The sequence below is a fragment of the Sceloporus occidentalis genome, unplaced genomic scaffold, assembly GCF_023333645.1.
Source record: "Sceloporus occidentalis isolate IW3139 unplaced genomic scaffold, rSceOcc1.0.p SCAF_1, whole genome shotgun sequence".
Taxonomy (NCBI): domain Eukaryota; kingdom Metazoa; phylum Chordata; class Lepidosauria; order Squamata; family Phrynosomatidae; genus Sceloporus; species Sceloporus occidentalis.
Genome location: NW_028316981.1, coordinates 89,434,370 through 89,460,842, shown reverse-complemented (window position 1 = coordinate 89,460,842; position 26,473 = coordinate 89,434,370). Strand labels below are relative to the sequence as shown.

General features: G+C 43.3%; 1 protein-coding gene across 1 annotated transcript in view; it reads left to right on the top strand.

The window, feature by feature from the left end:
- The first annotated feature begins 2,789 nt into the window (after positions 1-2,789).
- The window catches only part of SYNPO (synaptopodin), a 72,691-nt gene continuing 49,007 nt past the window's right edge, over positions 2,790-26,473 (top strand). Inside the window, exons 1-2 of the mRNA XM_089517508.1 lie at positions 2,790-2,942; positions 5,092-5,293. Coding sequence (XP_089373634.1) covers positions 2,790-2,942; positions 5,092-5,293 — 355 coding nt within the window. The remainder of the gene's footprint in view (positions 2,943-5,091; positions 5,294-26,473) is intronic.

The window sequence follows — 26,473 nt, the reverse complement described above, 5'->3', positions numbered from 1 at the left end:
GGTAGCTAATACCCTAGAGGACAGGATCAGAATTCAACAGATGGGCCAAACCTAACAAAACAAATTTCAACAGGGAGAAATGTAAGGTACTACACTTAGGCAGAAAAAAGATATGAATGGCTCAGATATCAGAAGGGGGAAACCTGGCTTGACAACAGTACATGTGAAAGGGATGTGGGAGTCTTAAGTACAACCTGAACATGAGTCACCAGTGTGATGCAGCAGCTAAAAAAGCCAATAAGATCCTAGGATGTGTCAATAGGAGTGTAGTGTCTAGACTGAAGGAAGTAATAGTACCACTCTATTCTGCTTTGGTCAGACCTCATCTGGAATACTGTGTCCACAATTCAAGAGGGATATTGACAAGCTGGAGTGTGTCCATAAGTGGACAATCAGAGTGGTGAAAGGTCTGAAAACCACATTCTATGAGGAGCAGCTAAGGGAGCTTGGTATGTTTAGCCTGGGGAAGAGGAAGTGACATGATAGCCATGTTTAAATATTTGGAGGGATGTTATACTGAGGCTGGAGCAAGCTTGTTTTCTGCTTATCCAGATACTAAGATACAGAGTAATGGATGCAAACTACAAGAGAAGAGATTCCACCTAAACATTAGGAAGAACTTCTTGATGTTAAGAGCTGTTTGACAGTGGAATATATTGCCACAGCGAGGGGTAGAGTCTCCTTCTTTGGAGGTTTTTTAAGCAGAAGCTGGATGGCCATTTGTTGGGGTGCTTTGATTGTATATTCCTGCACACCAGGGGTTTGGATAAATGGCTCTTGTGATGTCTTCCAACTCCATGATTTGGCAATTCTAACACAGAAAAGAAAGGATGAAGTGGTGGCAATGAAATAGAAAAAGAGCACCTTGAAATGGGGGGAGGGGCTAAGGCTGCTGTCACACTGCAAAGTTAATGCAGTTTAACAGCACTTTAATTGTCATGCCTCCACCTTATTAAATGCTGGGATTTGCAGTTTATTATGGCACCAGTAAGCTCACTGATAGAAGGCCAAATATTTTACAAAACTACAAATCCAAGAATTCCATAGCATTGAGCCATGGTAGTTAAAGCAGTGTCAAATTGCATTAATTCTGCATTGTAGATGGAACCTAAGATCTCTACAGTGACACAGAAGTATAGAAAGTGATAATTTAAGAAGGTAGACTGGGAGACAACATGGATAAGTACAGGGCTGTTAGATTGGAGCCACAATCATTGACAAATATTTGATTTCAGAAATTACTCCATCAGACATAACCTCCATTACCTATGGGGGAATTAGTAGCGTACTTCCATACCCCCTAGAAAGCTTAAATATCAGACAAGTGGAATGCAACCCAGTCTAATTACTTATGCTATTTAAGGACTGTTTATTGTATTCTGAGGAGGCAAGATGAAGATTAGACACTCAGTGTTATATATAAATAGAAATTGGAGAATACATCTAAGAGAGGCAGATCCCAGATCCCTTTCAAAGGTCCAGGTGCCCAGTTGCCATGGGAGGTTATAAAACTGGACCTGGTGAATGGGGTGCACCAGGCTGTGGTAATGGGCAGGCATCCCATTCAGCCTGATTTGTCTCTTTGCATGTATCGCACTGATGGGGTAGATGTGCAGAATGGGAAACAGAAGGCAAGGTGCATGCAATTGTTGAATTACAATTCTTGTCTCAGGCAGCACAGGCTATGTTGCAGGTAATAAGTATTGTAGTCCAAAACGTGCCAGATTGGAAGAGGCTGAAATAAGGGATAGAACACAGTGGATAAAATAGGCAGATGAATGCAGGCAATGATGGAGCTATGTACATTTGGAAAATACTTGGTTTCACAACGTACTGTCTTGAATATAGGTCAGGTAGCCTTGCCTCACTCATGAAAACATTAAAACTGGCAGGACAGCTCTGATAAAAAATGTAATGTGATACATAAACAGTACAAGATGTCCAGATTGCTTAAAAGTGGGTTACGCTTATATCACTCTCTCAAAAAATAATCTTGACAGGCATATCCCAAAATAATCAGAGAAAGCTAAAATTTCATACATACGTCATGTAAAGTGTCTCACTTTGGAAAGGTTCCTCCATTTCCTCCTCAGATATGAAGTGTCCATGAACATCACCATTTAAACTGCTGCCCTCAAGCTAGAACTAAAGTTTGGTATACAAGAGGAGCGGTTGGTTCCTTGAAATGTCTAAAAACGGGCCGTGTTCACACTTATCCACTAGAACTGCGATGTGTCTTTTTAACTTTCCATAGAGGCCATCCATTCCCTGTGTGGGAGGAAGGACATGGTTTTTGGCTTGTAAGACTGCTGTTTCCCATTCATCATACACACTGGATAGCTACCTTGGGTGGAAGGTCAATTTCCAATAGCAGCCAGTCAGACGGAGGAACGTCCCTCTGTCTGCTAGCAGAGGTTATGAATGACAGATATTTTACTTACACGTAATATCAATGTTCCCCTTTAGGTGCTTTCTACTACAGTGGCAGAGTGAGTGACTTACTGCCAGATTGTGTGAATGTGGTATTTGAACTACACAGTGGTAACAGTTTGCTACCACTTTTCCTGTCAGGACTCCAGCCTAAGGAATTTTGGGATTTGTAGATTGCTAAGGGAGTTAGAATTCTCTAATGGAGAGTGAATTCATCTAGTCCACTCCTTTGAACTACAATGCTAGGGCTCTTTGCTGGGGAATTCTAAGTTTGCTGTGTTGTACCCTCAGGGGTGTCAGGTGTGAAGAGTACAGACCGCACTAGGTGACACCTCAAAGGGTGGAGTTTTTTACCCAACATGTTGATGGGAAAGGGCTGCCTTCCAGTTCTGGTGGCTCTGCTGCCAGGCAGGAAAGCAAGTCTCCTCCCTTTTCCACCTGGCCAACAGCTCTGGCAGACCCAGAAAGGCTGTGGAATGGCTGTGGGAACCCACTCCTACCAGCAGTCACTGGTGGGAAGGGGCTGCCTTCCAACTCAAACTGAATTATTTCTGGGAGAATTCAAAGATATAGCCATGTTAGTCTGTTGAAAAGTATGTAGAGAGATCTTGTAGCATCTTTGAGACTAACCGAAAGAAAGAAGTTGGCTTCAGTCCAAATGCATTTGAGGAAGTAGACTAGTTCTCAAAAGCTTATGCTGCCAACTTCTTTTGTTAGTCTCAAAGGTGCTAAAAGATCTGGATGATTTCTGCAGTGTGCTTAGGACCCAAGTCTAAGACCAAGTCGGCCAAAGTTGCACCCACACTGTTCTGCTCTGGTGCCAGAACAAACTACACTTCCCAGAATTCCATAGCATTGAGCCAGGGCAGTTGATGCAGGGATCAAACTGGATGATTTCTGCAATGTGGATGCCTCCCAAGGCAACCACTTCTTTGGCTCCATCTCCAAGGTATTTCCTGAGATTCCAGAAAATGACAGGATGAGCCCTAAGAACAGATTGATACACATTATACTTGTGGTGTGGGAAGACCTCCAAAGGAAGTGAAAAGGGAAAGAAAAAAAGCAATAGCAATAGCAATGCAGGCTTTCAAATAAATGGGATGTACTAAAACAAATGACAGTTCTTGCCCATAGGGAAACCATACTTGCCCAAAGAGAACCACTGGAGGAATAGCTGCTCACAGAGAATCATACTTGGGATCAAACACTGATCAGAATGGGGACTGCAGTCAAGAAATCCTAAGAAAACTAAGAATGGGGAGGGCAGCTATGAGAGAACTAGGAAATATCCTAAAATGTAAAGACATACAACAGAGCATGAAAGTTAGAATCACACAAGCATTGTATTCCCTGTTACCATGTATGGATGTCAGAGCTGGACAGTTAAGAAAGTGGATAGGAAGAGAATTAAGTCATTTGAGATGTGGTGCTGGAGAAGAGTGCTGAGGTTACCATGGGCAGCCAAGAAGTCAAACGAATGAGCCGTGGAGTAGATCAAAACAGAAATCTCTCTGGAAGCCAAGATGTAGAAGTTTATCAGACAAGGGGAATTGGAAATATAATCTGATGGCAATCTGAACGCAATCATGGGGTTTCACGTTATTGTGTGATAGACTGCCACACACAAATTTGGGCAATGGCATGCTATTTTTGGGCAATGGGGAGTCAGTTCGAATGCAATGTGTATTCATGTAATTGTGTGAAACTAGTGACTTTAAGTGAATGTGTTCTGGCCCTGCTTTCTTTTCATTCGAATTTAAGAGAAATTCCTTCCAATTGATAAACTCCTGAGGCTGCTGTAGTTTGGCCACATCATGAGGAGGCAGGACTCACAAGAAAAATCAATAATGCTAGAAAAGGTGGAGGGAAGCAGAAAGAGAGGAAGGCCACAGGCTAGATGGATGGACTCTATTAAGGAGGCCATGGGTATGAATTTGCAGGACCTGAAGAGAGCAACGGAGCCTAAGTAGTCTTGGAGATGTCTCACCCACAGGGTCGCCATGGGTCAAGACTGACTTGAAGGTGGATAACAACAACAACAAGAAAAATAAGAGAATACGTGCTGATAGTGAACCATTGGAAAATCCTTGCCCATAGAGAATAATGGAAGAATACTTGCTTGTCCCTAGGGAATGATAAGAGAATCCTCCTCCATAGCGAACTACTGGAGAAGAAGAATAAGACCATGCTTGCCCAGAGGGATCACTGGGAAATGCTTGCCGACAGGGAGTAGAGAGGCTGCCTTGCTCCAACATTCCGCCCCCAAAACCCTTCTCTAGGGGCAAGGACTTCCCTTTGTTTTAGGAAGTCCCCAAAGAAAGAAAGAAGGAAGGAAGGAAGGAAGGAAGGAAGGAAGGAAGGAAAGAAAGAAAGAAAGAAAGAAAGAAAGAAAGAAAGAAAGAAAGAAAGAAAGTTCCTTAGGCAGCTGGAGGGGATAGCCTTTGGGGGGGGGGGGAGCGGTGAGTCCGTCTGGAGGGAGCCCAGCAGCGAGCCCTCTCCTCCGGAACCGAAGCCCAGCAGCCCCAGAGCCCTGAGCGCCAGGGAGGCCGGGGCGAGGGAGTCTCCTGGGCCTCCCTGGCCGGCCCTTTGGCGGCGGGGAGCCCCGGAGGCGGAGGAGGAGGAGGAGGCTGGCGCTGGAGTTGGTTTAGCTGCTCTTGACAGACTTGGGCAGTTGCTGCGCCAGGAGGAGAGCGGTCCCTCCCTGGGCGCCCCCCCCCCCAGGGCCAGGGCTTCCAGGGCTTCCAGGGCTTCCAGGGCCACCGCGGGGAGGGACGGGGGAAGGACCAGAAGGAAGGCGCCCGCGAGAGCCAGCCTCCAAGGGGCAGAAGGGCCGGGAAGCCAGCAGGAGGAAGGAGGAGGACAGGTAAGAGAGGGGGACTGGAGGGGGACTGGAGGGGGGTCAAGAGATGGACTGCCTGCTGCGCCCCCAAAGAAAGAGGGAGCCCCGATCTCCTTCTCCCGGGGGGGGGGGGCAAGTCTTCTCCTGGGGTTCCCTAGCTATGGGCAAGTCTTCCCTTCTTATGCTCTGTGCTCCAGTGGCCCCCAGAACAAGGCTTCTCTCTGCTTCCCTCGGTCGGGGCCAGTCTCTCCCGGGGCTTTCCTTGGGAGTTGGTGGCCGGGGGGCAAGTGGAGGGAGGGGGCGCAGGGCCTGGGGGGCCCACAGAGCCCCCCAGGACTGAGGCGCCGGTGGCATGGCTGCGGAACTTGGCCCAGGGCCCTGTGCTTCTTTCTTCCTGCTCGCCTCTGCCCCTCTGCCTGTCTCCCGGGGGAGACGAGGGGGTCCAAGCGGAGCCCTCCACTTCCCAGCCCCTGCCTCCACGCTGAAGAAATCCTCAAGGCCCGGGGCTCCTGGGGCCTGTCCCCTGCCGCGGCCCCGGCTTCCTCCCTCCCTCCCTGGCGGGGCCAAAGGGGTTCCCTTGGCCTTGCTCCCCTCCCTTCTGCCCCTCATCCCTGACTCAGGGCGACCCAAAGGCAAAGTCCAGGAAGAGGTTTCCTTGGCAGGATTGGCTCAGAGGCTGAGAGCGTGTGACTGGCCCTAGGAGGGATTCGAACCCTGCTCCCCAGAGCCAGCCCTGGTCCGACACTCAGAGCACGCCCAGGCCAGGCGGGCTCTGGGGCTGCGGGGGTACAGGCTCTTCTTTCCCCGGCCCCCCTCCTGGATGCCCTGCTCAGCTCCCCATCTGGCCAGCGGAGAGAGGGCCAGGCGCAGCAGCACAGGCGAGGTTTCCCTTTGCAGCAGGGCCAGCGGTGGATGGGATTAAGGCTCCCTCTCAGAGAGGGCTCCCTCTTCCCACACTTCGGAAGCTTCACCAGTACAGCCCCGTCCACTGCCGCCTCGGGGCCTCTCTCTCCTTCCTCCTAAACACTGTCTCTTGAACATCTGACCACTTGCCACAGAAGAGGCTTGGAAAAGTAACTTTTGGGGCCTATGGCTTCCAGGACTCCCCCCCCAATCTCCAGGCTGAAGGGAAGATTAGGAACTGAGGTCTGAGCACAGTATCCCCATGACAAGGCAGAGAGGGGTCATTCAGATATCCGACGATGTGAATCATGTCACTCACACATTCTGGGTTTGCTATTCGTCAAGGTGCATCTCTGCAAGTTCAGTAGCTAGCTCCCATGTGCAAGCATTCAAATAAAGAGGGAGTCGATGATGCAAATGCATTCAGAACATGTTGAAGGCACTCAAGAGTTTTATCCTGGGTTTGTTCAGGTCGATTCACATTGGTTATTCACACTAACAACAATGCAGATCTTTTTTAAAAACCCCAATACCAATTATCTTGGATTAAGAGGTGTTTTTGGCAGCCCCCCCCCCCCCCCGCAAACTTAATCAACTGCATTCAGAATGCATGTGAACAACAGAGATTCAAGCTAGATTCATCCTGGATTATTTTCACCGTCTGAAGAATCCCAGAGACCAGATGTGGAAGGAGGGCTTGGCACTGCTGTCCTCTCAGCCATTCCTCCTGAGGAGAGGGCTGTAGGTGCTCCATCACTAAACAACCCTCCTGCCCTCAGCTGCAGTAGAGGAAGAGGAAGGGGTCCCACTCATCACCAGTGAGGAGGAAGATTCAACCGACAGTCCTCTCTCAGTGTCTGAACATGGGATTCCCATGGGGTGGGGTAGGGTGCCATTTTGTCCTTCCTTTGAAGTAGAGGAATGCCTTGCCCTGCACAAAGTGCTCCAGCATGAGGGGATGGAGTGAAATGTCAGATGGTTACTTATGGTACCTGGAAGAAGAAGAGCATAAGAATCTGGTGAATTTAGCGGAATGGAATCTCTTCAGCCCTCGGGAATCTGCTTTTTGTGTCGTTCATGCCTCCGCTCTTTTCAGGCTGTCATTCCAAGTTATTTTTTACCCTTCCATTTCTGTTCACCTTGAAATCTGACAGGCAGAAAAACAAGGTATAAATAGGAATTATAAGTCCATAAAAATAATCTTCCAACCCTTGGATGAGCTGTAGCCCTCTTTGTTTAGAACCTGTAGCAGTGCGGCAAAACCCAGGCTTTCTGTGTATCGATTATCCAAATTCTTTATAAATGTTTCACATTCTTCCTTTAGGTTTTAACCACTTAGCTGGAAAAAGAACATAAGATGAATAAGGCTTTTTCTGCCCCATCTTCCCCTTGCATTCAGCCACACATTCTTCCCCCACCAGAGGAAGAAGCATAGGAATCTCTGCTCAAGGTGTAACTGGAGAGTAGATGGGCAAAATTAGGGCATTGCCCCCCAAACAAGAATTCTAAATGAAATTTCCCTCAAATTTCTAGCACTGCAGAGAATGAGATACTCCTCTCTTTCCTGGGTTCACATTCCCTTGGTCACCTTGCCTTTTCTTTGAGTGCCTAAACTTTATTTTAAATGCTCAGCTGCAATGTTAGAAATTTAGGGACTAAAGGAAAATTTCTTTGGGGAAACCTCATTTTGCCCCCTTTGAGAGAAATGCAGGAATAAACCTGTCCAGGGAGCCGGCCCTTGGCCAAGGCCCTGGGAAATGTAACTTACTACACCTGTTCCTGCCACTAGGTTGCCACACAACACTGGATAAGTCAGCTTGCTTCTGGTTTTCAGATTTCACACATTTGGGAAACCTTCTTCTGGTTGACTTGCCTGAGGAGGAAACCCTGTTTCTCTTTGCCAAGGAACCTCAATCCCCCTCCAACTAAGGAGTTATCTGCATCCTTTGGACCACAGTTCCCATCAGCCCCACCAAGCATGGCTAATGGTAATTAACTGTGAGAGTTATAGTCCATGCTTCTGGCACATGCTCTGTGCGCACAGTTGGTTCCGGTAACAGCTGGTGGCTGTGATGACTGTGGACAAGTTAATTTGCTGTGGGTTTTCATCCAGCATTCAAAGAGTTTATCCATGGTAGGCATATCTCACTACACAAAGCCTCTGACAAAGAAGCTCCTTTTCTGCAAAGTCTTTTTAAATCTACCCAGCCCTTTCTTTTGATGCCTTACTCTTTGTTTAGCTGGACATGGTTTTTTTTCTTTTTTTAAAAGCAATATCAGCACTGGGAGGGTGGCAGCAGTCTGTTTACAGTAAACTATACGTACCAGAAAGTTTGAGTTGAGAGAGAATGGCCTGTTACAGACAGCCCAAATAAAGCTGCTTCGAGTCACAGTGGAGGTATGGTGTTTCAATGATGCATGCGTCCTAAGAGTCCAGAAGCCACACCAAAGCCACGCTTGGCTGGAGCGTGGCTCTGGTGCGACTTTTGGACTCTTAAGACGCATGCATCATTGAAACACCATACCTCCACTGTGACTCGAAGCAGCTTTATTTGGGCTGTCTGTAACAGGCCAAGGAGATTCTGCTTTAGCTGATCCTCCTGTAGCTGTATGTGCCAGCCTAAAAGAGGCAAGTTAAACAGCAGCTGCCTCCAGAATTCCTTACTGAGCATGTGCAAACAACAAAACAGGGAGATAAGAGGAAGGGAGATAAGCCTACCTCCCCATCCTGCATGTTAAAAAAGCACAGATCTATAAGTATGGCCACCAAAATGGAAACCATAAGAAAAATAGAGACTGATAAAAGAAAGAAAAATCATCCTTGGATACATTTTGATTTTTAATTTTTTTTGGTTGGTCCCTCCCTGTAATGTTCAATATGTTTTTTTTTTATCCTTAGGCAAGGCTAGTCTGATCTCCTTATTTCATTTCATATATGCATATTGTGAGTTCTGAATAAAAACTTTGCTGGGACATGTTGAACTGCTCTTCTTGTTTTGTGGTATAAGATGTATCCCCATTCTTTCCAATGTTCAGCACCTTGGAGAGATCATGAAGGCTTAAAACTGGTGTGGACTCAATGCACCTTGGACATGTGAGCCACCCACTACCACTGGCTGACCTTGGACAAGTCACATGCTCTCAGGCTCAGGGGAAGGCAATAGCAAACCTCCTGTGAACAAACCTTCTCAAGAAAACCCCATGATAGGTTTGCCTTAGGGTCGCCATAAGTCAGAAGAGACTTGAAGGCACATAGCACGCATACACCCTTATACACAGAGGGTTTCTTAAATGTTGCATGATGATAAATCCTAACTGCTTGTCTGTTTTTTTTAAAGTTCCAAATCTTTCCAATTTGTAAATGGTTCATTATTGGAACCTTCAAATAATGATGTACTGTAATTGACAAAATGTGTCTTTTGTCTGCTGGATTGTATGCAAAAACATTCTTCCACTATGCTCTATCTATCTGTATACTGGAGAATCAAAAGACCCCAAAGAACGACTGTTAGTCTTTTAAACTTGTCCCGTGTTTTCAGAGATATAGTTGTTCTCATAACCCAACTGATGTGAGATGCTGCCAGCACTGCCAGATGAGGCCCTGGCAGCATAATTAAATGCATGTTTATCAGAGGTCCCACTGTGTTCAATGGGAGTTGAAGTGCATCTGCATTACCTAATTATGTCAGTTTCATGCCACATTAATAGCCATGGTCCATCCTAGGGAATCGTAGGATTTCTAGTTCAGGGGAGTAGACAGAGAATTCTACATACCTCACCAAATTACAAGTTCCAGATTCCATAGAATGCAGCTATTGACGGTTAAAGTGTTATTAAAGTACAATAACTATGTAGTGCAGATGTGCAGTAAATGTATAGAGGATCTCAGCTAGAGTGAAATTAACTATACAACACAGTCTTCTACATGTACACTCAGAAGTAAACCTCATTGGTTTCATTGGGGCTTGCTGTGAGGTACATATGTATAGAATTGCAGCCTTAGAAGGTGTTATTCTGGAGAGTGTACTGTATTTGCACACTGGCAGGATGTTTGTATGTGTCATTGTGACACTGATGAGGTCAATGCAGAGTCTCATCTGTGAGCAATGAATAAATCTAATGTGTTACAATAGGAGCACGAAGGCTGTATCCCATGAAAGTGTATGTCATAATAAATGTGTTAGTCTTTAGGTGCCACAAGAATCTTTGTTGCTCTTAACCACAAGAGACTGACATGACCACCCTTCTGGAAATTGCCAATGAAAGCTTATGGCACAATAAATGTGTTAACCTTTAAGGAGCCAGAGGATTTTATGGGCTTTGGGGAGGTGCTTTGCTACAGTGGATTAATTGGACTATTCTTTTGGAGTGGGGACACATCTGCTAAGAGTCAATTGAATTTATTAATCCATGTGAAGTCAGATATGCCACAAGTCTGAGCTTCTGGCTCAGAGAGCAGCTTATTTAAATGACTCCATAGATTAATAGAACGGTCCCTGGCAGCATAAAGAAATAGAAGGTGAAAGACATGAGTTATAAAGGCAGCAGTAGTGAGCACTAGATAGAACATGATGGGGAGGATTTTCACAACTGGGAAGATTCCCGGTGGATACATATTTCAGCTTTTTGAGCAGCCTCTACTTTTCATGATTTAGTTTTTCTAAAATTCTGCAATAGCTAGGTATTTCCGACATTTCTTAACATCCAATTTCTGGCATGATAAAATTAGCCCAAGGCTAACCTCTCAGTAAATACAGATTTCCTCTGGCACTAGGAAATGTATAGTTACTGCTTTGTGTAAATGTGGTTGCAAAGAAGCAGATGCTTTTTGTCATCATTAAGCTATCTTCAGTGCCTGCATGTTAGGCTCCTGAGAGCTTTCTTAGGGTACTTTTGCAGTACTACCATGTGTGCAGTAAGAGCCTATGAAGAGTCTGGATTGAATCTTCCTTGGAAAATTCTGGTCTTCCATATACTGACTTGAGCATAAATTGTGACACTTTGTAGCATTTTGGCTTTTTAAAGCTGACTCTCTGTAGCTGTTCAGGTTCTTTGTCAATTATCTGTTATAAGATTTAATCCATGCCCGTGCTAAATGGACTCTCTTCATTGTTTTTTCAAATGAGCAGTTTGGGAGAGGTGGGATTTCGTTTTAATTCAAATTGCCATCATTGCTTCACTTAACCATATGTTTTTATGGGGAGGCTTTTAAGAATTACAGACAGGATTTGGGGAGGCGGTAGGTTGAGGATATGCAGATGACACTACTGCCAGAAAATTGCAAAGACTTGGAACAAATACCAAAAAAAATCAAGTAGAAACTGTAAAGGCAGCTTTAAAGTTGAACATTAAGAAAACAAAAATAATGATGACAGGTTATTTACATAACATTAAAACAGATGATGAGGACACTAAAATAGTGAAAGATTTTTCATATCTTGACTCAATCATTAATCAGAATGGAGACTGCAGTCAAGAAATCAGAAGACTAGGATTTGGAATGGCAGCTATGAAGGAATTGGATAGGATCCTGAAATGTAAAGATATATAATTGAATACTAAAGTTGTCCATACTATCATATTTCCAATTTCTAGTTTTTGTTGTGAAAGCTGGACAGTGAAGAAAGCTAATAGGAAGAAAATTAACTCATCTGAAATATGATGTTGGAGGACAATTCTGTGTCTACTCTGGACTGGAAAAAAAGACAAATCAATGGGTCCCAGAGCAAATCAAGCCTGAAGTCTTCCCAGAAGCTAAGATGCCTAAACTGACACTGTTGTAATTTGAATACATAATGAGAAAACATGATTTCCTAGAAAAAAAACAATAATATTTGGCAAGGTAGAAGACAGTAGGAAAAGGGGAAAACCACATTCCACATGGATAGACTCAGTCAAGGAAACCATGGCCCTGAGTCTGCAAGACTTGAGCAGGGAAGTTGAGGATAGGGTGACTTGGAGACCTCTCATTCATAAGATCAACATAAGTCAAAGTCATGTTGACGGCATTTAACAACAAAGTTCTGCTGACTTACATGAGCAGAGGTAGCAGTAGAACCTGGTGGATACATGAAAAGCATGGGGTTCCTGTACTGTCAACAGTTGTGTAGAAGAGGGATTTTCAGTGGATGTAATGTTTTATTCTCACCTACTGAAATTTCTTCTTTCCACATCTATTAAAGGTAAAGGAGCCACATCCTCCTCATGCAGCCACCCCAAGACTCTGTGAATCGTTCCACACATCATACCTTGGAATGTGTTGTAGATAATGAGCTCCCATAGCTTCTTGGATATTCCCAAAAGGCAACAGTACTTTAAAGAATTTTCAGGCAGAGCAGCATTAAATGCTAAACAGGTACATGTGTTCATATCATCATGATGAGAGAGGCTGCATCTATGTAAGTTAATGACTTTTTAGAAGCTGTTATTAGGAACGGGGTGATAGTGGGAGATGGTCTGGTGATTTTGAACAACTTGGAAAGACAAGTTTTTCTGATTCTTGGGAACTGGCGCACCAGGTGTGTGTCCACTGACAGGTCTCTGGATCATCAGGGTGTTACCAGCACCAACTGATGATAGCATCTTTAGTCCCTTAGGGGACTGGAAACTTCCTTTATCCTCCTTTAAGAACAAATGGTGTCATGTGGTTCATAATTCTTTCAAGGAAACTTAATTTCCTTTTGTGAGTTGCAGTTGCCAGATGACAGTAAATTATGCTTCTTCTGCTGGAAAGGAATTTAAATTAAGCCTATGATTGCTTTTTTTTAATATGATGGTGTGGGGGAGTTGGAATCTCATCCTCTCAGCTTCCCTTTTTGTCTAAGAGGTACTAACACTTACGAATTAACAAGATGGTGATAGATGTCTCAACCAATGAAATCTCATCTCAAAGCCAATTCTGTTTTCTCTCTGTGTCACTTCACCACAGGTCATGGGGGAATTCACTAGTTCTGGACTCAACTTATGATATAACTTAGTGATGCTTTATTAAGAAAAGAAAATAATAATAATAAATCATGTCTTTGTGATATCAAGGATTTGCATTTGAAAACGTTTGGCTTATTTATTGGTAAGGAACTGCTGCAATAGGGAGGAGAAAATGGAATGTTGGAGGAAATGCTGATTGGTAGAATGTCTGTGTAGATTTACATAAGGCTGGTGAATGACAGTTGGAAGTTGAGTTTGAGTGTGGAAGTGAGTTAGCCTAGGGTTTGAGTAAAGTGCAATTAGAAAAGGGTTTGACTTAGATTAGGGTTGGAGTCAGAGAAGGGAGTTTGAGTTGTGTGATTGGTAAGGGACGAAGGGGTTGTGCACACCAGTCATAAAGGCCGGTCTGTGGGCGGAGTTGGGGCATGGCGTCCACATGACGCATACCCCAACTTTGCCCCCAAGGTGGTGTTATGCCGCGCGCCACTCCACACAGCGCACAGCATCATGGTGCTCCTCTGGCGCTGCGTCTGAACAATGCAGCACTAAAGGAACACCTTAAGATGCCATGGCTATCACACCCTTTCTAGGGCATGGCATGTGGTGGCCACAACCCTGATATGGGGGGAAAAGAGGTGACTGCAGGCTGCCCCTTCACCACTACCACCACCACTACATTTGGTGACCACAGCAGTGGAATAAAGGGTGGAACCCCATATCTGATGATCACAGCAGTGAAATATAAACTGAAATCCCCACAAGAGATGGCAGCTGCAGGATTGCCCAAGGGGAAATCCCTATAGTCTTCAGATTGTAAATTTAAGCACAGAACTGAACTATTGAATGTTAAATACATTGTGAGTGGGTTGCTTGTATTGAATATACGACAGCAATATTGATGGTTATGAGAGTAGCTACTCTGAATTATACTTTTATACTACTTTTCTTTTACTGCTTGAAATGGCTTCTCATGCCGCTATCTCTCTCATTGTGCCTCACTCACTTCATATTTTCCAGTACATAATTCCTCTTTTTGCCATGCTTTTCTGCATCCTCCTGTTTTCCTTGTTTATCTTCAAATCAGCCTGAGGAAAGTGCTGCCTCCAAACTACAACTCCAAGACCTACTTTTGCAGTATCTCAAGCTCTCTGACACTCCCCCAAAGTCCCCAGCTCCCAAGACTTTTTTTTAAAGTTAAGTTTTTAACATGGGTCCTAAATATGCAGAATATGATACTATGACTGAATTATGCATCTAACGCAAAAGGACTTAAAAAATAAATGGTCTAAGACACTGCTGAAAACACATTCAAATGTCTTGTGAAGGCAACAGCTTGCCTTCTGCCTCCTCCAACTCCTAATTGTCTTGAAAAACCTTGATATGTGGTCAGACCCAGAACCCAAAGTGACATGGCATCACTTCTGATGACATCAGTTCTGGTGCACCACCTGTGTGCTGATACAGTTCAAGAGAGTGTGGGAGGTGAAGATTGTAACAATGGCCTAGGCCCTAGGGTAAGTTTCCTAGGTAATGTGGGGTATTTCAATTGTTATGCTACTTGCTTGGGAGGAGGAGAATTAAATACTGCTGTTTCAACAGGTGGAATAGCATGGAACAAGTGTAAGAGTATGGTAAGCAAAGCCACCAGGAAGTAACAAGGTGGAAAGGCAGTGGGAACAATCACTTCTATACCATTAGCACTGATATTAATAACAGTAAATGTAGGTTCTTCTGGTTGCCACGTAGCAACCCTTATAGATTGGCTATGTATAGGCATTGGAAAAAAAAAGTATAAAAATTTAGCCTTTTCCTTAGTGAGCTGGGGTGTTCTGTTTTAGTTTTACTTTGCCTCATGCATGAGCTCTTTCTTGTTCATCTGTGTAGGCTTTGTTGTTGCTGAGCTGCCTGAAGGTGTGACAGTAGCCCAAGAAGCAAAAGAGGCAGCTGCTGGGTAAAATCAGTAGATCTTAATTCATACCATTGTACCTCCTACAACTCAGAATGAAAGCGAGGCATAGCAAGAAAGCAGGGCTCTTGCAGGAGCAGCAGGAAAATGTCAGTTCTCTGTCTCCCTCACAAAAAGTTTATGTTGGGAGAAACAACATATCTTCAGCTGAATCAGGCTTCATATTTTTTTTAAACCAGGATGATCTTGCAAGCCTGTAATATGCAACACTTTGATGTGTGGGAATAAAGAGGAGTTTGGAGATCAGAAATGTGCCTGGGATTTCACAGGAGAACAAGCAAATGTATATGTTGCTTTATGTGAGGAAAAATAAATCCCACACTGCTGTTGCCAGGACACAAAGCCAACCACTTGGGTCTTAAAAAACACCACCACAATCTGTCTTTATTTCCTTATTGTCAAAACTCTCAAAACATTTGAATGAAAATGCTGTCTTATATATTCATTCATAACTTGCTGTGTGAATTTTCTTTAATACATCTGTGGGTCTTGATTTGTTCCTGAGTTGTTTATACATATGCCAGCACCCAAGAAGCCAAACCACGTCACTTGCAAATTGTTTGCTTGGTTGATTCAATCCACCTTTGCTGCCTGGGTCATTTTTCCTCCCCTTCTAAAGTTTACAAACTCCACCATAAGCTCAATCAGTTCCCAGGATAACATTCTTAACATAATAGACCCAGCCTGAACAAAGCCGTAACTCACACCAGATTCAACAGTCATGTTGTTACCAGAATGGAATCCAGACAATAATCTTGCTTGGCATTGTCTGGTAAATACCTCAGTTTACCAAACCCTTGATATAAGCCTTTTGAGATATACTAACTCTGTCAGTTCTCCCTCTTTTCCTTCTGCTTCACAGTATCCTGGAATGAAAAGAAGTAGATCAGAATCTAGCACCATTTGTAGCAGCTAAGCCTGTGGATTTCAACTTTTTGTTTGATTATGGGTTTATGAATTATGAATGTGCTTCTTGCATGTAGATACATCTGGACGATCCCAAAATCCCTTGTGAACATTGAAATGGCACCTACATATCCTTTCACCTCTAGCTTCTGGAATATTGCTGAGAAGCTTTAAAAAGGGATTTTGGGAAGTCCTTTTAAAAAAAATGGTAAGCACAAGGTCATTTGAGTTTGATTCCATGTGATAAAGAGGACCATATAGGTCCCTTGAAACTCCTCAGAGGATAAAAATCTAGTAATGAAACATTGCAAACTGTTTTTGAAGATCTCAGTAGTGGTGAGGGAACTGCTTTTCAAGACACATGAGTCCAATGCGCCCTTGTGTCTGTAGAACTTGATTTGTGGTTCTTTGGATCTTTAGATCTTGGTCATTGGCTCTTGGATTCTGGACAAACTCTCCAAATCCCACTTACTGATAAGCCGTTGCTGGGATTGACAAGGATCCATTTACCTGTTGATCAAGAAGTGGCTGCCTGACATTCTCCCCCTTCCTGTGAGTGATGGCAAGTGCAACAGGCAGAAAAAAGACCCCTGCTACAAATCCCCCTCACGCTAGAGACCATTAATGCAAGGGATGAGCTTGGGTGGGACATCAGACAACCACTTATCGATTGACAGGGTACAGACCCTCCCCATTGAACCCAGCAGCTGCTAAGTGGGATTTTCACAGTACCTACATAGCTCCTAAACTAGGAGCTATGCACGGATCCGGAATACATTGCAGTTATGCATGCATAAATGAGTTATGTACTTGTAACTGCTCAACAAGAGCCAGCCTGGTGCAGTGGTTCGAATGTTAAACTGTGACTCTGGAGAACAGAGTTCAAAGCACTGCTCAGAGATGGAAACCCACTGGATGGCCTTAGGCAAGTCACTCTCTCTCAGCCTCAGAGAAGGGCACTGGCAAAAACCACTCTGAACAAATCTTGCAAAGAAAACCCTGTGATAGGATCATCTTATGGTATCTATAAGTCAGAAATTACTTGAGGGCACACAACAATAATTGCTGAACAGGATTCTGACCTGTAGTTTTAATTAGAAATGCAGTACAAAACTGTTGCCCAGTGACTTATGTGACTTCCTCTCCAACATGCTATCCTGACAAAGCTCCTGAACTGGACTTGGCTTGGAAAGCCCTTCAGCAGATGTCTAAAATGTCAGTCTTGTGTTAAGCAGGAAACAAAATGACCCTGCTTTATTTTTATTGATACCTGATTATGTGGGTTCTGTTTGTTTTAACTGAACTTTTTGGCAGTTTATGTACAAGTGATTCATATTTGACTTTGCCTGAAAGGTGACATGCAGTGTTGTTAAGGGTTTTCACAACCAACATCCAGTTGTTATTGGAAATCTGATAGTATTTGATAATAGAAGAATTGTGGTATTTGATTCATGATATAAGGTAGCAGAAATCCTGAATAGACAGTGTGCTTCGGGTGTGGTATGATATTCCCTAGGTGAACTGGGGAGGAACCTGCTCTCTGGCACCTGCCTTTGGAAACCCTGTCATTTCTGACTTTTGGTGGCCCTAAAGCCAACTTATCATAGAGTTTTCTTGGCAAGATTTGTACAGAAGAGATTTGCCATTGCCTATCCCTGAGGCTGAGAGTGTGTGACTTGCCCAAGGTCAACCAGTGGGTTTCATGGCTGAGGTAGAAGTCGAACCCTCATCTCCAGAGTTGTTATCTAATACTCAAACCACTATGCCCAGTATGTTGATTCCCATACCAGGGCTTTGGCCCATGTGAAACTGTCTAAAGGCCTTTAGAGAAATGGGTGTGTCTAGCCTGATTGCAGTTTTCTCTTTGATGGTTATAGAAGTCTTCCACCTAGTGATTCAAAATAATATTACAGATTACAAACATATTTAAATTAAGTAAAATCTATCCATTTTAGAACCAAACAACTCTGACCTTATGATTCCCCTTGCTATGCATATCTGGTCATATTTCTGTTATCCAAGTTTTATGGTGTTAGGACTATGGTGGAGGTACATACAAATGGAAAAGCTGATGTCACTTCTTGGAAATAACCTGTCAATTGGATTTTAGCGTCTTCATTTCCTGGTCTAGTTCATTGTCATACTCTTTTAAACTTAAAGCACTGATATTATTCATTTCCTATTGTTTTCTGGAGTTTAGGAGAAGTAACTCTACATGATGATGACAACATTTATCTGACAACAAATAATTGAAACAGCTCTGCCTGTTTTGGCTACTTTCGTCTCCACCTCATGGCCCATCTCCTAACCATGTTTATTCAGAATTTTCCCACCAGTTACAGTAGGATCTACTTTCAAGAATAGCAATTAAAAGTGTACTGTGCTGTGGCATACAAAATTTGGGCTTTTCTGCATTGATGAAAACAAACCAAGTAATTGGCCCATTTGACTACAAATACTAAGTATGTATTCATTTAGTTATTTATATACACACACAAATACTCCACCTTCCCTTAGTCTTGGATTCAAGGCAGCTTACAAAAGTTAAAACAGTTACAGCTAAAAAAAATTACATCATACAAAAGTTTAAAATATAATTACACTGTCAGTAAAATGAACATAAAAGCATAGCCATTAAAAGGAAGATCATCAAATATACCTCACATGAAAGGCTCTTTCTCCCTGAACCATGTAAGGACATATAGGGCTTTGCAGAGCAGTTGTAACAAGGGAGTTTTATCCATTTTCTAGCCAGCTCCAGTTAACAGTGTGGCTGCAGCTTTTCAGACCAGCTGAAGTTTCCAAGCACTCTTCAAAGGCAGCCCACATAGAATGTGTTACAGTAATCCAAACAGGATATAACTAAGGCGCTTTACAGACCGCCCAAAAAGGGCGGTCTGCCGGTGCCTTCGTTTCCGCCGCTCGGAAGCCTCAGCCTCCAAATGGCGAGGGTACCTGGTGGCAGAAAAAGAAGCCGCAAAAAGCGGCTTATTTTTCTGTCGTGCTTATGACACTGCAAGGCGCCAATGGTGCACTTGTGGCGTCATAAGTGAGCCGGAGCGTGCGAACGCTAAGCGTCCAGCACATTGAGATGGCGGCGCCCATGTAGAATGGGCGCCACCATTTTGTACATGCTTGGCGCGTACTAGGGTTAGGGGTGTCCGGAAAGGACACCTCTTTCTAACCATAGTATGTGTTGAGCATGTACTTTTTGCCTGTGCGGAACGGGCCCAAGACTTGTTTTACCATGGCCAAATCCTATATTTCTAGAAATGGGCATAGCTGGCACATAAGCCTTAACTGTTCAGATGCACTCCTGAACAGTTTTTGAAACTAGAGCTTACAGGCGCAGTGTTGAATCCAGGAGTACACTCAAGCTGTGAACCAGTCTCTTCGGGGGAAATGTAGCCACAATCAACACAAGACGAATCCCTGTGTTCCAGATCTGCCACATTTCAGCTGACCAAAAGTACCTCTGTCCTGTCTGAATTAAGTTCTAATTTGTTCACTCTCATTAATAGTGACAGACATTGGTTCAGAAACCAAAACAGCAACCTTAGATTGAGATGGAAAGGACTAATAGAATTGAGTATCCTCAGTCCAGGTACTCCAAACAGTTTCTCCAAGTGGTTTCATGCATACATTGAATAGCATGGTCATCAGTGCCTCCAAGTCCATTCCAACAAATGGGCCTAGAAAGATACCATGGTCAATAATACTGACAGCTGTGAGAATTAAGAGACACTCACTCCCCCTAACCAGTTCCCTGGGAAGATCATCCACCAAAGTGTCTGTTCCATAACCAGGCCTGAAAACAGATAATCCTTCTCATCCAGAAAGCCCTGCAGGAAGTACTTTGCCCAAAAATGAAGTGTTGAAAACTCACCAGTAGGAGTTGAATACTATGGGAAACAGAGAGGGCTGTTACAGCAGTGATCCTATAACTGCTTCCTTTAGGTATGATGGAACTGCCTTGGCAAAGCATTGACCACCCAGTTGTCCCCAAACTGCTCTTTTAGGGATTTTGGACTTCAGCTCCAAGAATCTCAGACTATTGGCCAACATAGCTGAGGCTTCTGGGAGCTGAAGTCCAAAATCTCTTAAAGGGCACAGTTTAGGGACTACTGCCTAGTCAATCTGCCAGTTTCCCTTGGGATGGAGAGGTCAAGGGTTAGTGTTAGCCACATGTGGTGGCTATCACTACTCCCAAGAATCCTGCCCACATATTTGGGGCATACAAATGGAAAAATATCCATTATCCCTAGACAAACAGGGGCCAAAATTACACTGACTCTGTATAACACCTAAGTAGCTGGGCCATTGGCTACAAGCAGAGTTTTTCACTGGGAGCTGGGGTTGACTATCATATACAAAGAAGAATTTCTCCTCCAGGTATTGGACTGCTTCTGCAGTCTTCAGCATTGGCTATGTTGGTTAGGAGTAATGAGAGTTTCAATCCAACATCATTTGAAGGATTACATATTCCCCCTAGTCTGTTGCCCTAGAGTTGGGTGGCCTTTGGCCAGCTGGCCCTTGAGACATCCTCATTTGATACAATCAGCATGCATCAGAATCATTTGGAATTTTGCCATTGACGTCAGGGGAGATGTAGACTGCTGCCAATATTTTGTTTCTTAATCAGCTGATAACATTAAAACTGAACTTCTAAAGATTTCCATTTACCATTTACAGTTGTCTTTTGGATATCCAGTAGCACAGTGATATATAAAATAATTGAGTGAAGTTCTACTTCCAGAGCTGGGCCAGTGTCCTTAGTGGAACTATGATTTCCCCTGCCCATGTTCCAAATGTCTGCCAATGTTATATATTTAAGAGACATAGACAGAGTTCTGTAAGAGATCTAATTCCCATCAATTGTCTAGCTCCTATTGATCATCCAAAGGTTCTGTCCTATACATGCTTGCTTGAGGATAAATCCCAATTCCAGGTTAAAATGCTTAGACTGCTCTACGGAAGGGTTAGCTCTTTATATATCATTACTTTTAAACGTAAGGCCATGTCAAATGTTCAGTTGCTCAGCAGAGGCAATTTGATTTTCTATTTGGATAAGAAAAAGAAATGAGCTTCTTCCCACCCCCCCAATAAATGGAAAGTGAATATGATTTTTCTCTCCCTGTAGAATATTTGTAAGTAGAAAGCACATTTTTGTGGCTTCTGCCTTAGGAGTACTGGCAACCTATGATCAGGGGGAGGACATACCCTTCAATGCAAAGGGCCTCCTGTACTACAAGTACTTAAGAAAGATGGCTGGAATCCTGTTGGGCAGTTATAAATGTGTAACCTACAGTTACATAGCCTCTAGTTTAGGGGCTACATAGGGACCATGAAAGTCCCCTAAATCCTACTTACCAATAAGGAGCCACTGGGATTTGTGGGAATCTGTCCCTGTTTCAATTGAGAAGTGGCTGACTGATGTTCCTCCCCCACCCCCCACCCCCACCCCACACACACACACTGGTGTGAGTGATCTCTGGTGCAAGAGGGATTTGCCACAGAACTCCTTTTTCTGTCACACTGAAGATTGCTCACAGTGAGAGGGAACATCAGGCAGCAGGAGCTCAATAAACAGGGGAATGGACCCTTGCTGGTTCCAGAGGTTGCTTACCATGTTTGGCCAGGCCTGGACAGAATCTACTATGTTGCACTGTAGTTATGATGCTACATGGGACATAATGGTCATACAGGATTATACACACACACACACACACACACGCACGTAGATATATGTATTTATAAGCACAGACAACACTCATAACATTACTGATGATGAGAAATTATTTCCTCATCAAATACTTGTTCAGTGAAGTGGGAGCAAGGCAACAGGTACCTACTTTACTGCCTTTTAAAAGAAGAGTAAGAGGAGGAAAAGAAAATAGCACCCTCCTTTCTTCAAATAATGTTCTGTTCTTTCCAGTGTTAGAGCAACACATCTCCTAGTGGGTTTAATCAGTTTGTTTGTTTAAAGGCCACCATGCCACACCAATCCTACTACACATCTACAATGAACTCAAGGATTGGGGTTAGCACCAACATACAACACCTATTTGTTCTGCCAAGAATTTATTGGTGTACAAATCAAAGCAAAATTTAAACCATCTCTGAAGCAAGAAGAAGCAGTCTTATTCTGACAGTAGATTCCAGGAGTGCCGCTATTTTACTCTCTCAAATTTTCTCAATTTATTCTTATTCTTATTATTATTAATCACTCTGGGTGGATATGGCAATAAAATAATAAATAATAAGCATTTAGGATGGGCATAATGTTGATGGCTTTGGTACTAGAACTAAAACTAGAACTATCTTAGTGTGCTTCTGATTAGCATTCTTTTGTGTGTGTGTATGTGTGGTTGCACTGTAGTGAGTTGGTATGAGATGACTAGCAAGTGGTTGGTATTTTGCTTGGAGGAATCTGCTGTAACACAGGAGATGGAAAGTAATGATCTCTGTATCCTTTCCACTCTTAGAATTATTTGATTTAACACAAATGTTCCATCTTATCTTTGCCTCTCACCTTCTGAGGTAAGGAATGGGAGTCCTTGCCACACAAAAAACTTGACTCTGACAGCTTGGTAAAAAAGAAGTGTTAAGCTCTGAGTTGTAGTGTTGTCACTGGCATCATGTCCATGACATTTGGAAATTCAGGGGGGTTGTCAAGTAACAAATATACATGCATAAATTCCAGTGGCTCGTAACAGCTCTGCTAAATTTCTGGAACTGTCAGCATTTTTACTGAATGCTCTCTACATGAGCCGTCTGAGAGGCTGTGCATACAAGTAGTTTCATACTTGTTTTCAACTCCCATGGATTTCTTTTTTTTAAAAAAATCATAATGGTTATATTAGTGTTCATATATTTTTTGACAGGGATTGTCAGGCTGGTTTAACAAACCTTTGAACCTAACCCTGGACTAAGTGGATGATTTCAGATTCCATTTAGATTCAGATTCAGGTGGCTGAATCATGCACTTTGCAACTCCACCTAAGCATATTTACTCCAAATTAAGGAATATTTAAATAGGATTGTTTCCAGTTTAGGTGTGCATAAGAGAACTGCAGAGAACTAGACTAGAGGAGAGAGGAAAAAAACTCATTGAGAACTGGGAAACAATAAATGCTTGTGTGGGTTGGCCGCCATTGTAAATGGAACACAGCAGTACCAAAAGCAGAAAGGCAAGTGGGAAGTATCTGCACCAGCTTGTTTTTGCTTGATTTGGCAATGAAAACAGCACTAAAACCTTGAGCATTTTGACCCCAATCTATTTCCTGTCATGATTATTGCCCCACTTCCTGGTCTTTTTGTGTGAAAGCTAGTCCCTCTGGGTGAAAGTTGGTATGGTGAAAACATACTAATCTTTTGGCAATTATTTTGACAACTAAGTTGCAATGTTGCTCATCCTGGCTATTATTATTTTTCTGCACTTGCATGTGAATGGTTTCTAGAGCAATGAAAGGGCACTCCCCCCCACTCCTAATGGTGTGTGTCTTCTTCTGGGGGTGGTGGTGGAATAAAACATGTGGTGAGAAAACATGGAATGATTTTGAATGGAAGATGAAGGTATGTGTTATTGGCATTTTTCAAAGACATAGTTCTGTTGGTCTTTTTCATTACAGGGAGAGAAAAGAATCCTGTGGCATCTTTAAGATGAACCCATATCTTTCAACATAAGGTGCTGTGGATTAAAGTTCACATCCTCAGATGCTTTCTTCAGATAGTCTCTGAAGAAGTGGGTTATAGCCCACAAAGGCTTGTGCTGAAATAAATAAAGGTGCCACAAGGTTTTCTTCCTCCATTATTAGCATGTACCTATACAACAGATGGGCAGTTTGTTTACCATTGTTGCTATTTATTGTCCTCTGAAGTCTTCTTTATTGTGATCATTTGAGTTACTGTTAGTAAATGTCTGTAAGTCTGTGGCAATGTCTAACTGGTGTATAACTGGTGAGTTATTCCCTCCTCCAGGCACCCTAGGAATTCTATGGGGTTGAGGGGAAGGGTTTGAAGATACTAAGGAAATTCTGTTGTATATCTTTTTTAAAAAAAATGTAATCCTTTCCTTTGGAAGCTGCCTTAAGAATGTAACTGTTATTGTCAAACAATGCTTCCTAAACTTTTTCAGTTTATTACACCCTTTCTTCTTGCACCACAACCCTAGTGCCTTCCCAGTGTCTATTTCTTGATATTAAGTCTGTTGTTCTACTGCAAATTCAAAACAACTCATCTCAGTGCTGCTCCCTTTGCACCCAGTCACCCTGAGGGCAGCAACCTAGCAGCTGGCTCAGCAGCGACCCAGAAACTCGGTCTCTGTTCAGCCTACTGCTTGGTTGCTGCTTCCAAGATGACAAAGTGTAAATGGAGAAGCTTGACGCCTGCAGGAAAGGACTCTCAATCCTTCATCAGGGCAGAGCGGACTGCAGCCGGTATGTGTGTAGGGGGGTTACAGGGACCATATGCTTTGGACTGGAGATTCTCTCTCTCTTCTGTCCCCTCCCCATGATCTTGATTTTGTAGTGCACTGGCATTGCACAATCCCTGCACACTTACCAACATCCTCCATGCTGAGCTTGGTAAATTGGTCCTATCAGAGAATAGAGTGGATAGATGCTTAACCTTTAAGGCCATGTCACAAGCAAAAATTAAATTTCTTCTTACTCCAGTGGTGCCCTAAGATTTGTCTTCTTGCATGGAAGACCTAAAGAATTCCCTAGAAGAACTGGCAAATTCCCTGGGAGTTCAGATAGTGACCTGGGGCCTGGCAATCCCATTTCTCAGTAAAATATTTAACTAAATAATTTCTGGTGCCATTATTCACTGAGGGAAAGCACTTTCATTCTCAGTAAGTGTCATAAAATAGATGATGCAAAGATAAGCAGAATAGTTAAAAGGCTACAGTAGCTGTCAATCCATTCTGTGCTGTATTTTGAATGTATGATTTAGCTTCAGTGGAATGTAGATGTATCCCCCTTTCTTTGAAATACTGAAGGAAATGAAAAAAGAAAGGGGGACTATATAACCCATCTAACATCATATGGACAATCCTAGCACTTACATCTTTCCACACTTCAGTGTTCATAACAGGACCAGATTGTCATGGGTTCAATTGGTACCATTGCTCTGGAACCTTCATAAACTAGGGTCCAGTGCTGTAGGGAAAAGTGGAATGTTTTCTCCTGCTCTATGTGATCACAACAGAGAGTAGCTAGGCTCTGTTTTTACTGTACACAATGATATAATGGTAAAATTTAAGAGCAGATACACATTATAACAGCTTGTCTAAATATACCCTCATGCAATGGCTGATGGGTCTTAACTGACCACTGATAATCAAACCACTCCCCAAATTTGGATAATAATGGACTAGGTCACAAAAATGCATTGGCTGGAATCTTTTTAGTGTCCAACACTGTTATTAATACTGTTGTGCAAGCAATTGCACTTTTTAAGATGGTTGTTTGAGCATGGTGCATTGTGGTCACGCTATTTAGGATTTTACCCAAGGGCAGTCTTTAGTATAGATGAGCAATCTAAAACTTCACACAACCCTTTAGGTACCTGCCAAGTTTTTGCACACTAGTTCAGTATAGTGTTTGTTGTTGTTGTGTATCTTCAAGTCATTTCCAGCTTGTGGCGACCCTAAGGTGAACCTATCATGGGATTTTCTTGGCAATATTTGTTCAGAGAAGGTTTGTCTGAGGCTGAGAGCATGTGACTTGCCCAAGATCACCCAGCTGGTTTCATGGCCAAGCTGGGAATTGAGCCCTGGTCTTCAGAGTTGTAGTCCAGCACTCAAGCTACTACGCCATGCTATTTTTAACTCATGTAACTGATGAACAGGAAGTTGGGCATTGTTACTGGGGGAATCCACCCCCCAACACAGAGACACACACGCACCTACTGTGAGGATAACTAAGATCAGAGGAAACATGGGAATCTGCAGTGGTTGGCAAGGGACACTACTGTCTCTGCTGATCAACATGTTGCTGCACTTTGACCCTGTGAAGAACAGCTGGTGTTTTGCCAGACACCTTATTTTCCGAAGTTGCACTGCTCAGTCCTGCTTGTTTGCACCTTGGCTCAGCCATGGGATTTAACTGCTTGGATGTAGAAGGGGAGAATTCTGACAGGACATCTGTTCACACTGTTGAGCCCTCCATCTGTTTCTTGGAGCTGTGGAAACTTATCCTCCTCTCCTCTGCCTGTAACATTTGGAGATATTTGCCATCATATTGTGAATTCCCTTGCTGCCCCCAGAGGCAAACTTAACCTGTATCTCAGCTCTTTGAGTGAATACCTGAAGCACATAATGAGTTGAGGGCTTTGCCAAAACTACTGATACAGTTTGTATGGAAGAAGTTAAAGATTTTGCCAATGTCCTTCTCCAGAATGAAACAGACTGCTGAAGGCCAGATAGGAAGCTTCGAGACAGATGGAACTCCCATACTGCCAGATGGATTTGCTTAGCTTATCCAGCCTTATGATTCTGT